The 15187-nt window shown below is 41.2% G+C and overlaps 1 protein-coding gene across 1 annotated transcript in view; it reads left to right on the forward strand.

Annotated features, from left to right (window-relative positions):
* CCNI (cyclin I) overlaps positions 1–15187 on the forward strand; it is a 52790-nt gene that overhangs the window by 15470 nt on the left and 22133 nt on the right. The window contains exon 2 of the mRNA XM_054029388.1: positions 6319–6475. Coding sequence (XP_053885363.1) covers positions 6362–6475 — 114 coding nt within the window. The 5' untranslated portion in view covers positions 6319–6361. The remainder of the gene's footprint in view (positions 1–6318; positions 6476–15187) is intronic.

A 15187-nucleotide genomic window follows, 5' to 3' on the forward strand; every position in this document is an offset into this window, starting at 1 on the left:
ATATTAATGTACTTTGCCTTTGATGAGTTACCTATTTTCCAATGCCAAAGCTGACTGCAATGTGTTATCGGATACTTAGCATAAGTGAACAGGATTATAGAAAGGCATAGGCTGATTCAGGCCATGTAACAGCTAGAAATATATACACAGTATACTGTTATGTTGATAGTGTGTGCTTAATGCATAGTAGTTATATGTGGTGTGAATAAAATATAACCCCAGCATGTATTAGTCAGCACTCCCTCCCTCAGGTGTAGTGCCCTCAGCTGGGGGAAGAAATGCAAATTGCACCTTGTCTACACTCTTGGGGATGAATCAACCCTCTAGGGTTGAAGTCTGGGTTTATAAGCTGACCAATAGATCTCATTCATTCATGTATGTAGTTTGTTCATCCGTCAAAGATACAGCATGGATATTAATGGGTCTAATAGTCTCTATTGAATAAGTCATCCAAGTATCACTACATTACAAGCCCGCAATAGAATTATGAAAATAGTCTTCATATTGACATTTTGTTGTGTTCTCTTGTATAGTGGAAAACGGCGGTACAAAAAGTGAATTATGATTAAGTGGGTGTATAATAGCATACAATATATATTAATGCCCTGTGTGTAACTGTGCATAAAATATATCTATAAAAATATACCTAGCCTACATTTCATTACATATTGACTGTTGTAATCAAAGAGAAATGAAGGCATGTATGATACAACCTGGTCATATTTGTGCTAAGCTGTTAAGACTCTCCAGGTTCATAGAATATCAGGGTTGGAAGGGACCTCAGGAGGTCATCTAGTCCAACCCCCTGCTCAAAGCAGGACCAATCCCCAACTAAATCATCCCAGCCAGGGCTTTGTCAAGCCTGACCTTAACCTCTAAGGAAGGAGATTCCACCACCTCCCTAGGTAACCCATTCCAGTGCTTCACCACCCTCCTAGTGAAAAAGTATTTCCTAATATCCAATCCAAACCTCCCCCACTGCAACTTGAGACCATTACTCCTTGTTCTAGACTGTTCTCAGTGGTACCAGATGACAGATCAGGGGTAGGCAACCTATGGCATGCGTGCCAAAGGCGGCACGCAAGCTGATTTTCAGTGGCACTCACACTGCCCAGGTCCTGGCCACCGGTCCGGGGGGGCTTTGCATTTTAATCTAATTTTAAATGAAACTTCTTAAACCTTTTAAAAACCTTATTTACTTTACATAGAACAATAGTTTAGTTATTATAGACTTATAGAAAGCGACCTTCTAAAAACATTAAAATGTATTACTGGCACGCGAAACCTTAAATTAGAGTGAATAAATGAAGACTCGGCACACCACTTCTGAAAGGTTGCTGACCCCTGGTCTAAATCCATCCTCGTTAGAACCCCCTTTCAGGTAGTTGAAAGCAGCTATCAAATCCCCCCTCATTCTTCTCTTCTGCAGACTAAACAATCCCAGTTCCCTCAGTCTCTCCTCATAAGTCATGTGCTCCAGCCCCCTAATCATTTTTGTTGCCCTCCGCTGGACTCTTTCCAATTTTTCCACATCCTTCTTGTAGTGTGGGGCCCAAAACTGGACACAATACTCCAGATGAGGCCTCACCAATGTCAATTAGAGGGGAATGATCACGTCCCTCGATCTGCAGGCAATGCCCCCACTTATACAGCCCAAAATGCTGTTAGCCTTCTTGGCAATAAGGGAACGCTGTTGACTCATATCCAGCTTCTCGTCCACTGTAACCCCTAGGTCCTTTTCTGCAGAAGGTTCAATGGAAGGAGGTTTGTTCATTTCTCCTGTAATGCTAAGCCCACTGCAAACCTTGTCTGCTGCATTTATTAAAGACGTGAGTCAGACACCTCTCTTTGGGCAGCCAGAATTGTGCCTTTATTTTTATTTTTTACACTGCAGTCTTACTCTTCCATTGCATCAGTTGATCTCTTCTGAGGAGAGGCAGGGATTGGCCTGCCCTGCGTTGCCCTAGGACCAGTACTACCCTTAAAGTCTTATGCGATACACTCCCTCACTGACTGCTTCCTTCTGTTGCAAGAGTTCGACTTTTTTTCACCATCCAGGCGTCACTGTTGGGAGGAGAGGGGGCTGAAAGGAAGAAATGTTCTCTTGTGAGTCCATTGCTTTCTTCTCTTGCATCAGTTACTTCCCCACTCTTGTAGCTGTAGTGCACATACAACCATAGAAACACCTCTTGCTGTGAGTGGGAAGACCAGTGGGAGCACTGACTATCTCAGAAGAATTCCTGTGGAGAGCGTCTCATGAGAGGAACGGTTGCTAGGTAGGAGATACTGGGTCAGCGTGATGTTTGGAAGAAGAGGTTAGGCAAGAATGAGAGACTGGACTAGAGTGTGGTGAAATCCATTTGTGCTGTAAACATTGTTGGAGTTGGTGTTTTGGCCGTGATCTAGGAAAAACAATTGACAACTGCTGATATAAACTAATTTTTTTCAAAACTCAGCCTAGAAAAGAGTATAGATTTTGCTCTCCTTAGAATCCAAAGATCTGCCAAAGTGTGCGCTCCTTTTCTTCTGAAGGATGGAATCCAGCCTTAAGTGCAAAAAATCTCTAAGGGTCCCAGACCTTCCGCCATTAGAGTCAATGGGATATTTGCCATTAACTGTGATGGGAACAGAATCAAGCCCTGTGTTATCAAAGCTGACTGGTATGACCTGAATTGTGTATATTAAACAAAATAACCGGAGGTGTAAAATCCTGAAAGACTGATTGACTTTTGCTTTAAATCTCTAGCCCCTTTTGATATTTTATGTCTGGAGTTTAAGGCCTGGCTAATTATGTTTTCTGTGCTAGGAAATCAAGGTATGATATTCACAGATATTTTAAATAAAGGGACATGATGTTCAGGGTAAAGGTCATTCGTGCTTCTTGTGAAGCATGCGGAGAAAGGACCTCTGTGCCTCCCAAACAGGCCTTGGAACTTGATTTCTGTTCCCAGGGCTCACGCCTTCGGTGCTGCTGTTTTGAGGTATAAGAACAGAGTTTAGGCAGTGCTTTAGGGGGCTGATCTAAAATCCATGGAAGACGGTGAAGTCTTTCCATTGACTTTAGTGGGCTTTGGTTCAGATACTAAAAGCCTGCTTGTCCCATCCCCCGCCGCCTCATTCTCTCTCTCTCTCTCTCTCTCTCCCCCCCCCCCATGTACTTATTTTATCTCCTATAAAGTTAAGTGTTCACATAAGCCTTTAATTACAGTCTTTTCCAATTATGTACCCTACAGTGCAGTCTGACAGGCTGCGGTTGATATCCTGTTGGATGTTACCCAGCTAGGATTACCTGTATAAAGAATGGTTTCATTACTTAGCAGTTACGTAGCAACTGAACTCCTAAGGGTCTAATTGAATTTGAAAATAAGTTTATGTCCAGCTTCTGTGCTGTGGAATCCATGAAAAAATCCAATTTTGAGGGCTTTATTTAGGAGGTGTAGAAAACCAATTTCTGTGACATGGGAGCTAGTGTTATGTTTTACCTGAATCTGTTTGTAAGGACCAAATCCAACTCGTGTTGAAATCCAAAGGGAGTATTTCTATTGGCTTGTTTTAATTGCAGTTGGATCAGGTCCTAAATTATTGTAACATGCTTCCTAAAGACAGATTTCAGAGTAGCAGCCGTGTTAGTCTGTATCCGCAAAAAGAACAGGAGTGCCACAAGTACTCCTGTTCTTTATGCTTCCTAAATGTAGCCATCACAGCCACCAATATAGAAGGCTAGATTCTCCCCTGCCTGGACCCTTGTGTTGTCACGCACACCTGTGCAAAGTGAGTGTCAAAGACCATTATTCTGACTTGCTGGTGTTTTTACACCCACTCTGTGCAGGTGTGAATGACTGTGAAAGGCAAGGGTGGATCAGGCCCCAGATCTGTATTTTTGGAACCAACAGTTCCAATTCTGCACACCTTGAATTCGGAGGGAGTTTTGCCAGTGGGTATGGGATTGGACCCCATCCGCGTGACTCAAGTCTACAGGCCTGATTCTGATCTCTCGCTAGTTTTACAGCTGGGTAATTCCAGTGGAATTACTCCTGATTTATCCTGGCCTAAGTGAGGTTTGTTAGTGTCTCCCTCTGAGAAGAGGTACTTGTGAAAAAACAGTAAATGAAAAGTACATTCTCTGGCATTGTTCCATGTGGATAATTTCTATAACAGGGCAACTTCAGTTCTGCCTTTAAAAGATAACTTTTCCCTGTGAAAATGGGAAAGGGGTATTGCACTTTATTAAAGATTTATTCCGTGTAAATCCTCAGCTGATCCATTAGAAGCCAATATCTGGTATTCTTCATAAATTTTTAAGTATTTTGAATCCATTTAGAATATTCACTGGGAACTTGAATCTGGAAATCTCTCCATCCATTGTCACTCTGGTTCGTTACTCTAGTATTAGGTTGGCATAGGGTTGGCTAGCAAGGGTTTGTTTCGTTCACTTTGAAGCGCTTGTTTTGGAAGTTTCTCAGAAGAGGTGAAATTCAACGTATGCACAGAAATCACACAAGGTATATACATCACTTAAACTGTACTTGAGGGCTTAAGTGGGATTGAAGTGATGTTTAAGCCTTGTGCATAGCCCAAGTGGGGTGAATGGCACCTCTTAAGAATTGCAGGAATCTTAGCAACAGATTAAAAACTTGGTTTAGTCTCCCTTAAATTTGTGATATAGCATACTGAATCTACCTTTTTAAAAAAAAAAAAAAAAACATTTTTTTTTTTGGTCTGAGGGAATCCATTTTCTCTTGTCACTTCTACCTGTGCTTTTACATTTGACAGAAATAGTAGCAGGTTATCTTATTTATTGTAAAATTTGACAGAAGCATGAACTATGTTATTCATAAATCTAAGAACGGCAGTCTTTGTAAACAGCCTGGCCAGGAGTTGGCCAGCCTCCTCCGTATTATGTTTCAGATTTCACAAGAGAGCACACAAGTAGTTCAAAGTTTAAATACTTTCCCATGGACTTATATTTGCAGCATGAATCGTTTTGCCTAAGTGACTTAGTACAATCAAGAAATCTGTGCTCACAAAAAGTGGCAGGTGATATCTAGCCAACTTAAATAACAGACTTAAATCTTTTTCCCTTGAAAACATCTTTTCTCTGATTCAACTATATTAAAGGGTCCATTTAAAAAATGTGTGGCTTTTTTATTCATTTATTTATTTATTTTGCTTAAAATTAACAAATAACATCTAAGTTTTAGTTCTGAAAGCTATTGAAGGAGAGGGCATGCTTCTGTGCCCCCCCTCCCCCCAAGCCCCTTTTCATTGGTTTACTTGGTGCATTTGTGGGAAGATTTTACAAGTAAATGGGACTTGTGCTCCTAAATTCTGTAGGCTTCTGTGGGGAAAAATTTCCTCCTTGATTATCTAGATTGCAGGGCATTTATGCCTTTTCTATGCTAATGAGTTTTATATAGATTCCCACTAATGCTTCAGCTGAACTGGTGTTAGTGATGGGTGGCTTCAGGTTAGCGGAGCCTCATCTGCAGTAGGGCTAACACAGGTTCAGCTGCCTTGGGAGAACACTGGTGGGATTTTTTGGTATTTTAAAAATATTCCCTAGTGTAGACATGGCCTTAAAAATTGACATGTGCAGTCAAGTTTCCCTCCACAGTTGTTGAAGTTAACCTACTTTAGTTACATCCAAGAGTAGCTTTCCTGTCCTCCTAGGTATCATTGCAGGGGATGAGAAGCCAGTTGCAATTTGTGTGAATTATAAACTACATTATGGGTAAAACTTGCAGAAGTGCTGAAGTGACTTAGGAATCCAGCTGACATCGGGTGTTTTGCCCTGGTGGATCAGCTTTCAGGATCTGTGCCTAAATGCAGCAGTGCATTATTTACAAAATAGACCATGTCTATGGAGCAGTGTGTAAGCAGCAAGAATTCCTGACAATGGATCTCAAATTGATACGATTTTTCTTTCTAAATACCTTCTCGATGGGAGTACTGATTGGTTAAAGCAGTTTGATCATCATGTTAACCACTTTAGGAAGATCCTAGTGTCTGGGTGTAGTGCCCAGACTTTAATCCACTTTATGATCTATATAATGTTTTTAATAATCATCCAAAGTATACGGTAGATGGAATGATATTTAACGCTCACTGCTGTCTGTCCTCTCATTTTCACTCATATAATTTTTAAAGCATTTGTTTCAAATATTTGTCAGGGGCTGAATGGTAAAATGCTCTCCTCTTTATTAGTGATCTGTATGTAGTTCCGTTTCGTGCAACTCTTGAGCTGTAGCAGTCTTTATTCTTGTTTTAAATACATAGGCCTGGCACAGTCCTGTCACTGGTTTGTATTTGCTTTTGCAGGTAGCTGTATCCAGTTGGGTGGTAGGTGGATCCAAGGATTACCATGAAGTTTTCGGGATCCCTGGAGAGCCAGAGATTGTGTCTCCTCCTGGAGACGGCGATCTCTAGAGAAGCTCAGATGTGGAAAGTGCATATGCCCAAAATTCAGCCCAATCAGGTAAAGTCTCTTATGTACATTTTTTTTTACTCTATGGGGATATTTTTCTGGCATATTTTTCAGTGAATAACTGAACCTGTTACATGAGAAGTGATCCTACTGCCTGGGGGAGGGAGATTAACCTTTAATTCAATGTAGTGACTAATGCTTTGTTTCAGGAACATACCCCAGTCTGAGGTACAGAACGTGCTGTGCAGAATACAGTGTTCAATCACTGCTATTGCTTCTAGAAGTACACACACACTTTGGTTTTATTAAACTGATTCTGTGAATTGCACTGATAATTAATACATGTTTGCTTCTATACAGTCAATTTGAAAAGCAACTTAATTGTGTTAGGTTAAGTTTGACTTATAATGTTGAAACCCTGGGCAATTTTCTGCATGAAGCATCCTATTGTTGCTCTATGTGTTACTGCTGGCATTAGCTCGGCATGCGGTCACTCCCTTCTGAATTTTCTTACTCAAACGTAGGGCCTGTTCTGCCACCCTTACTCATATCGGGCCATATTCTCCGATAGTATATGTTGGTGTTACTCCATTGACTTCAATGGAGTCACTCCAGTTTACCCTACCTGAGGATCTGGCATGGTGAATAATACTCTACTCCATGAGTAGTCTCATTGATTTCAGAGTAGTGTACTACTTAGTGTAAGTAAAGGTGGCAGAACTGGGCACAGAATTGGCCTTGGTAAATGGTGAGTTTCTGCTTGTGTTCTGTGTACTGAAAAACCCCACCTAGCATATTTATTTATGAATGGCCTGCGTGCTACATACAGGTGTAGTTTGATTTTAAACAAAATATCCCAGTGTCAGGGTGAGGGATTGGACCTTCCCATTCTTTACTCCTGGAGGCTGGGAATGCATCAACTCCTATTCTTGGGACTCTTTGTGGTTGACACAGAGAGAGCAGTATTGATGGGCTCTGGAAGGAAAAAGGTCCATCCTTGCTTAGCTTGGTACACAGAAAACACAGTAGTGCTGGCACTCAGTAGCTTCCATTGACTTCAGATATTTATCGGAAACCAGTATCTTAGCCACAGCTCTGCATCTCTATGCTGACAATATCCAGGACACTTAATTACAGATTTGCCAAGAATAGGTTATTTGCATTCAAGGCATCAGTCATTCTTTGTAACAACTATCGCATTGTAAAATTGGTTTAGTACCCACTGAAGTACAGGTTCTCCAACCATGGCATGTTTAGGTGGTAGTGGTTGTTTGAATTCAATGTTTACACCTTGCTGGGGCTGTAGTCTTGCTCTGGGTCTTCTTTGGAACCTCTTTCTGTGTAGTCAGTGGATATTTCAGGACCTTATCCTGTGAGGTTGACTTCAGTGGGGCTAATGGTACTCAGCTACCCACAGGATAGGTACGTATTCAATTACAGTCATTTGACTTTGTAATGTTTCTGGCCATCTGCAGATATAAAAACGGGGAGGCAGCGTTACTGGATTCTGTGAAACATCAGAGTAGTATAAAGCCATGGAAACAGTCTTGACTGATGTTTGTGATACAGTACCTGCAAAAATCCTACAGTGTTCCTTTTCAATAGAACTTCTAGTTACAGACGTGAGTGATTCAGGTATGCCATGATGCCATTCCACATAAGGATGAATTTTTTCATTCTGATCGCTGAGTTAGGATTCATGCTTGGAAAAGTTTACTGGCCTTGAAAAGGTTTTTGTAGTGGTCCACCCAAGCACTTCCAGTCTTGGTAGGTCATTAAAATCACATCATTTTAATTATTATCTTGCATCTTTCCATACTTCAATTCAGACAGGATTCTATCAGCTGGAATGCCAGACTGCTTTGACACGATATGAAGTGTCGTTTTCTAGCATTAGCGACTCCAGAGAAAATAATCACTAAATCAGGTTGAAATTTAAGCATGTGGGGGTAAAAATACATGGTAATCAGATTTAAATGAATAAAAGAGAGCACATGCTGACATGTAAAACTATACAATTTTTATAGATACTCGGTATCTGATAATTGCAGCTTTGTAGTGGTATAAAATATTCCTTTCTAGTGCTTATTGTTCATGAGACACTGTACTTCAGACTGTCACAGATCATTTCATTTTATCAGTGCTCATTTTGGCACGGTTTCAGTCATAAAGTTCAACCCGTATTATTACCCTAACCCTCCTGTTATCTGAAACAGGTATTATTCCTTAGCATCTATTCACTTCATTGAAAATGTTCTCAATAGCCCGAAACCTCAATAACACAAAATTGTTTGGTCTCCCTTGACACTCAGAAAATCTAAGATCCTGGGACTCTGTGGACACGTAATTTTCATTGCCTGTTATAAGTATAAACTCCATTTTGATGTGATACTCTGGGTTCCAAATGAAGAGAAACACAAGGAAAATCTAATGATCATACATTTAAGGGTTTTTTTCTGCTAATGAAAATTCAGCTAGCTTCTTGGCTGTGTTTTAAATTCTTACGGGGGGGAAAAAAACACACACAGTTTCTAGACCTTATTGTGCTAGAGTTTAGCTCCTTGGAAACAGAGTAAAAATAGTATATGATAAAGGTGTAACCATATGTCTGCAGCAGTTTGGTGGGAATTTCTGTCCCAGGTATGTTTTGGAAAGCCCCAGTCTCTGTATTGCTTTCAGTTTTCCTTCTCTGACTTGTGACACACTGACTCGGCCTATGTTTGATAGCTCTAAACCAAAGGTTAAAGGGGTTTTTCAGTCTAGAAGAGATATCTGGCTTGTGTGTTTAGGAACACATTTTGTTAGCACTATTCAGTTGTTTGTTCACATAAATTATACATATACACACAATAAAATATTATATGTATATTGCATATGATGGTCAGGTGAAAGGGGAGTGACTGGCATGTGGATAAGATCTGAGAGATAAAGTTGGAGCGTCTGGTCAAAGGTTAGTTTTCTGGTTAACAAGTAACACTCTCTATGGCAATTAGGTTCATGGGCCAGGAAATTATTATTTTATTTTATTTTATTTTTTAACTTAATGCCATTTCATCTTTCTTTTTCCTTTCCCTGCTTGTTCTGTTCCTCTTTTTCTCCGCCTCTTTTTTCTGTTCCTCATGAGAATGGGAATCCGGAGACTTCAGTTCATTCCCATTTTTTTCCCCCACGGCCTTGTCATGTGACTTTGAACAAGTCATTTTTAACCTCTTAATCCTTTTGCTATCCCATCTGCAAAATGAAGATTATCATATTTACCCAACTTTGTAAAGCACTGAGAGATTACTGGATGAAAAGCTCTAAGTGCAAAATAGTATTTTTGCCTCTCCAGATGTCTGTTTCCAAATGTTTCCAAGCACAGAAAGGAAACTGTACTGCTTATGAATTTTGTAGCTATCACTAAACTGGAACTAAACACTATCAATTAGCACTGCTGGAGACTTCAGAGAGATGCCTGCATCCGGTTTCCTGTTAGTGCAACTGAGAAACAACCCCACTGAAATTAGTGGAGTTACACTGGTTTTACACTGGTGTATCTGAGGTTGGACATTGGTCCTAATTCTGCAGTGCTGTAGCTGCCCTTTAAGTCTGCCAATGCTGATAAAGGTTACTGCAGCTCGCAAAATGGCCGGGAAAGAGAAGGGGGGAAAAAAATAGGGAAAGAACAAAACCCAGGAATTCACTGACTTTTTTTTTTTAATTTCACCCAGTAAAATGTTTTACCTGAATTTGAGACATGAAAATTGAATAGCATTGAGTTTGCCCGGAATGTAATAAGATGGGTGTTCAAAGGCACCTAAGGAGTGTTCAGTGGGGTTCTATTATTTATTATTTGTGTTGCAGTAGACACCTAGTGTCCCCAGGACCCCATTATGCTTGGCACTGTACAAACACAGAACAAGAAGACAGTCCTGGTTCCAAGGGGCTTACTATCTAAGTGTAGGACAGGAGACAACAGATGGAGGCCACAGACAAGGGAACACAAGGAAACAATGAGGCAGTGGTGGCCAGCATGGTAGGCAGAGGTCTTGGCACATCAGCAGCCTAACTGTGGGCAAGCTTTTGGGTGGGGAGTGGTCCAGAGATTTGTGCACCGAACTCCCCTAAGTTCCTGTGAAGCCCCAGCTGTGAAGTGTGCATTTCTGAGGTTGGAGTGAGGGAGGATGGCAAAAAGTCCACGTAGCTAGCCTGCTAGTGCAGCACTAGCATGTCTCCGCTCTAGAGGAGATCTAGGTTTGAGAGCAGGTAGGGAATGGGTCTCTGCTGGTGCTGGCTAAGATCAGGGGGGCAGGGAGGGAAAGGGAGCTTTTTTTTTTTTTTTTTTTAAATTTAGATTTAAACAATAGTGTAAAAAATAACAACCGCCCATACAAGTTCTAGGCATCTTAGCAATTAACCTTACATCCATTAATAACCACCTAATAACCTGAAAAACTCAAGTGTGGCTAGCACAAAACCCAGCCTTCCAGAAGCATTGAACAGTTGGAGACGTAATAAGTTAGTTCAGCTGGTCAGTTTCAAAGCAGCAGAAAAGCCCCTTTCCTCCCTCACCATCTCCAAGCCCATAACTTCAAGCCTCCCCCTCCCCAGGTGTCACATAAATGGCTTTTTGGTTGAATTGGAAATCAATTAATTCACACCAACGCCTCTGAATGTACTTAGCCAGTAGCTAATGGTCATAACTGGTGCTGCTCTTCCCTGTCTTATGGATACTTCCTTTCCTCTGCTGTTACTCATTTTGAGGTGGTAGAACGATGCCATCAGAGGCAGCCCTGCCGCCAACCCCTTATAGGGTATCAGCCATGCAGTTGAGTTCATTTGTATTCTGCCGTCACGTTAGTTAAAATGTCTAGAAGAGGGGTAGGCAACTTATGGGACGCGAGCTGATTTTCAATGGCACTCACACTGCCTGGGTCCTGGCCACCGTTCCGGGGGGCTCTGCATTTTAATTTAATTTTAAATGAAGCTTCTTAAACATTTTAAAAAGCTTATTTACTTTACACACAACACTAGTTTAGTTATATATTATAGACTTATAGAAAGAGACTTTCTAAAAATGTTGAAATGTATCACTGGCATGTGAAACCTTAAATTAGAGTGAATAAATGAAGACTCGACACAGCACTTCTGAAAGGTTGCCGACCCCTGGGCTAGAGTCTTAAACTTTTCACAGGAATATCTAGTTCTACAGATGTGCACCCCTTGAAAGAGCATCCAAGAATAGCCAACTGCGAGAGTTGCCTACATGGAGTTAGATGAATATTTGCAGGAAAAAGTATTGTGGGATGTGCATGAGATGACCCCCTTCCCAGCCAGCCTCTTTCCTAAAATGTCCCAAGTTCAATTCTGCAGTTCCAGTAAGATCCCTGTTTTTATACATCTCTGATATGCAGCTGATGATCAATTCACTATCTCGCTGCACTCGGGGAAACTGGGAACTAGAGCAGCATTTCCACTTGGAGTAGAAAATACAGCCACAGTAATTGCATGGACCTTGGATTATATTAATAGATTTTAAGGTAAGAAAGCACCATTATCATCTAGTTTTACCTCCTAATACTGGTATCCTGATTCCCAGTCCAATGCCCTCTCCATTGAACCGCTGTACTTCCCTGATAGAGGGGACTGCTTACTCTTCAGAGGAGGGATGGGGAAAGGGTAAGCATGTATTTTTTTTAAAGGCCTTTCCCCATTGGTTCTGTAGAATCTGTTAGTGGAGGTGCATGGTTAATGATCTAGAAGCAGGAGCATCATAACAGCTTCTTCCTGTAGGACGGGTGTGCAGAGGTGCCAAACGGCAGTAAACAGGTTATAGTGGGAGGAATTAAGGCTTTTAAATAGCAGTGTTAATCTTGGTGCCATGTTACACATTGTCATCACAGCTGGGAGCATGTCCAGGAAATCAGTGACTAGGCAACTCTTCTCTGTGGGTTCTCATACTGCTCTGAAAGCCTCTCAACATACGGCCGTGTTGCTACCTGTAGTTCTCTGTGGGCCGTTTAAAAAAGGCACTGACAACTGTTTTAGCGAGAGAATGTAAAAATACTTTAAATGCATCTCTGCCAGTGTTGGTAAACCCCAGTGAGAAGCTGGTTAAGAGCATTTCTGCCCTCTGGATGCTTTCCATGTAGCAAACTGTTTTGAGGTGTCACAAGCCCCACACAGATACCTTCTGGCTTCTTGCACCCTGTGCTAATATCTGCCTAGGCTCTGATCTGGGTCAAAGGGCTTGATCCTGCGGGATGTGGAGCATGCTGGCCCCATGACAGTGAAGCACTAATGCACGTGTATAACTTCAGCATGTGAGTAGTCTCATGGAGTCCAGTGCTCACATGCCTAAAGTTGAGAGCGTATTTAAGTGCTTGGGTGTGTCAGGGCCAGACTGCTCAGCGCCTTGAGGGTACGCTGCTGGTGCACAGCCCCGTTCCCCATGCTAGCCCTGTGCCACACCAGGGAGGAGTGGATGTGGCTTTGTGAATGGGCCCGTCAGGCCACGGCGTGCATTGGCCGTTGTGGGGAGGAATAGTTACTTTTGCAGGAGTCTGGAGGTATGCATCCTAGGCAGCCAGCCGTAACCGGGATGGTTACAATGGCTTGGTCAGTTGCTTGATCCTGCCAGTGCTTTTGGTGAGGGGTGGAGAGCACCCCCAGCTCTCACTGACTTCAGGTTTCCATAGATCATCGGTCTAGAGAAGGCCTGTAGAGACATACAGCCAGTTCCTCGGCTGGTTGTAAGTCATGTTGCCCAGCTGAGGATCTGGCCCATGGACTCCTTTTTAACAATAAAAATGTCCCTTTGGAAATCACAGGGCAAGCTGAACTTTCCCTTCATCTTGAAGCCCATTGTTGGTGTTGCCTGAGAGCAGAATGCAGTAGGGCTGCTTCAGTTTGCTGTTGCTGTGTAGGAAATTAAAGTGAACCCTGTGATTGCTATGTATCCTCTCATTTTCCCTGCCATGGGGTGCTGTAATTAAAGCAGTAGCACTGGATGTTACGTAAGTGTCAGCGATTGGTATGTGGCAACAAAACAAACAAAACCCTGACGTGTGATGGGTTCGTGGCGTGAGAAAATGTCTAAGGAGAAGCACTTTGGAGTCTAGGAAGGGACTTTACTGTTGCAACTGAAAGGGGCTTTTTATTCTCAGAAACAAAAAATCTTGTTTTGCTTTCAATTTAACTCATGTAGCTCAAGAAATTATGACCCTGCTGTTTGTTTAGCTTTATAGCAGTTGGGATATATGAAATGCAGATCTCCTTGGGCATTTCCCCAACACAAAATGTGCGGCAGTCTGATCGGCCACTCCTCTACAGGAGGGTCCCTGCCCTGTTTGAGAGCAGGGGCATCTTCTGCAGTGATGGGAGCGTTGCTTTCTCTGTGGAAAATAGTGAATTTTCCCCATCTCAATATGAAGAGGCATGAACTGCTGGCAGGGTGGATTTGATTTAAATCACTAGTCAGGAAGACTTGATTTAATCATGGATTTCTACATAAAAGTGCATTCTTGTTGGTTGTTATAACCTTAATACATATTCTTCATAACTCAGATGTAGATTTAATTTTTAGAAGGTACACACTATACATTTTTTAAGTGATTTATTTTGAAAACTTTTCAGATTAGTTTTACAGCTGTATCAGAAAATGAATGATTGTTTGGTTATTTCATTTACCAAAGGTAATTGAAGCAGATAGTTCATCTCCCAACGACTTCATAAATATCTCCAATTCAACAGGTTAATCATTAATATTTGGAGGATTTTCTTGCCATACTGTATTAGGAGGAGAACATCACCAGACAGGCAATTAAATTTGTTTTATTTAACTAAAACAACAACATTATGTGTATTCTGGATTTTTTCCCTTCAACAGCAAACAATCGTATTTTAACAAAACAAGCATATGAATTTTTGAATTTAGTTAAACATTCAAGTTTTTTAAAATCAGGTTTGTTTTTGTTAAAACTAAATGAAATATTATAGTTAAATGAAATATTAAAAAAAAAATTAAATCAACTCTGTCAGCCAGGTCAACATGAGAAACTTAAAATATTGGCTTCTGCAGCTAACTCAGTCGTCTTCACCTTCATTTTCCTGTTTATTCATAATCTGGAAAAGGAAAAACAAGCTTTCCTGCTTTTTCAGGTCCCAAACGATTTCTCAGTTTGGAATGAATTAGTGCAAAGGAAGAAAAGATTCTTTCTACACTAGCAGAAGAAGCTGCTGCTGTTAAAAGTGAGATTATCACTTCAACAGTCTCTAAATCCAAGTGCTTAAGTGACTTCCACCAGTTCACTGGGGTGACTTTCTTTAAAACCATCAGCAAACATATATTTTTTGAATGGGTTCATCCTTAGCTCTGAAGTTTACTATAGTTAGCATTATGGAGGGATGATTGCTGGATGTCCATGTCATAGCCAACTCCTCTTCTTCAGCAGTTAAGGTTTGACCCTGGTACTGAGTATTGAGAATATCTGCAAGAAAATGAGCTGGAGACAGTGCTTGTCCCATTTGTTTTTTTAATGCTTGTAATTTAACTGTGTCATTGCATGTTTCTCTTTTTAAGATCTCACTCATTTCCTTCTGAACTTCAACAGCGTCCGCAATAAAACAGCTATTTCCCTGCATTTTGTTCAAGGCTACAGAAATAGGCTTCAGGGTACTGAACATGTGTTCAACATTTCTCTTAAGCCCAATGTTGAGAACTTTGGCTGTGACAGTGCCATCTATTTTTTTCATGGTTTTGTTCACAAACTGTCATCAGATTAG

Source organism: Malaclemys terrapin, chromosome 5 (assembly GCF_027887155.1).
Source record: "Malaclemys terrapin pileata isolate rMalTer1 chromosome 5, rMalTer1.hap1, whole genome shotgun sequence".
Classification (NCBI taxonomy): domain Eukaryota; kingdom Metazoa; phylum Chordata; order Testudines; family Emydidae; genus Malaclemys; species Malaclemys terrapin.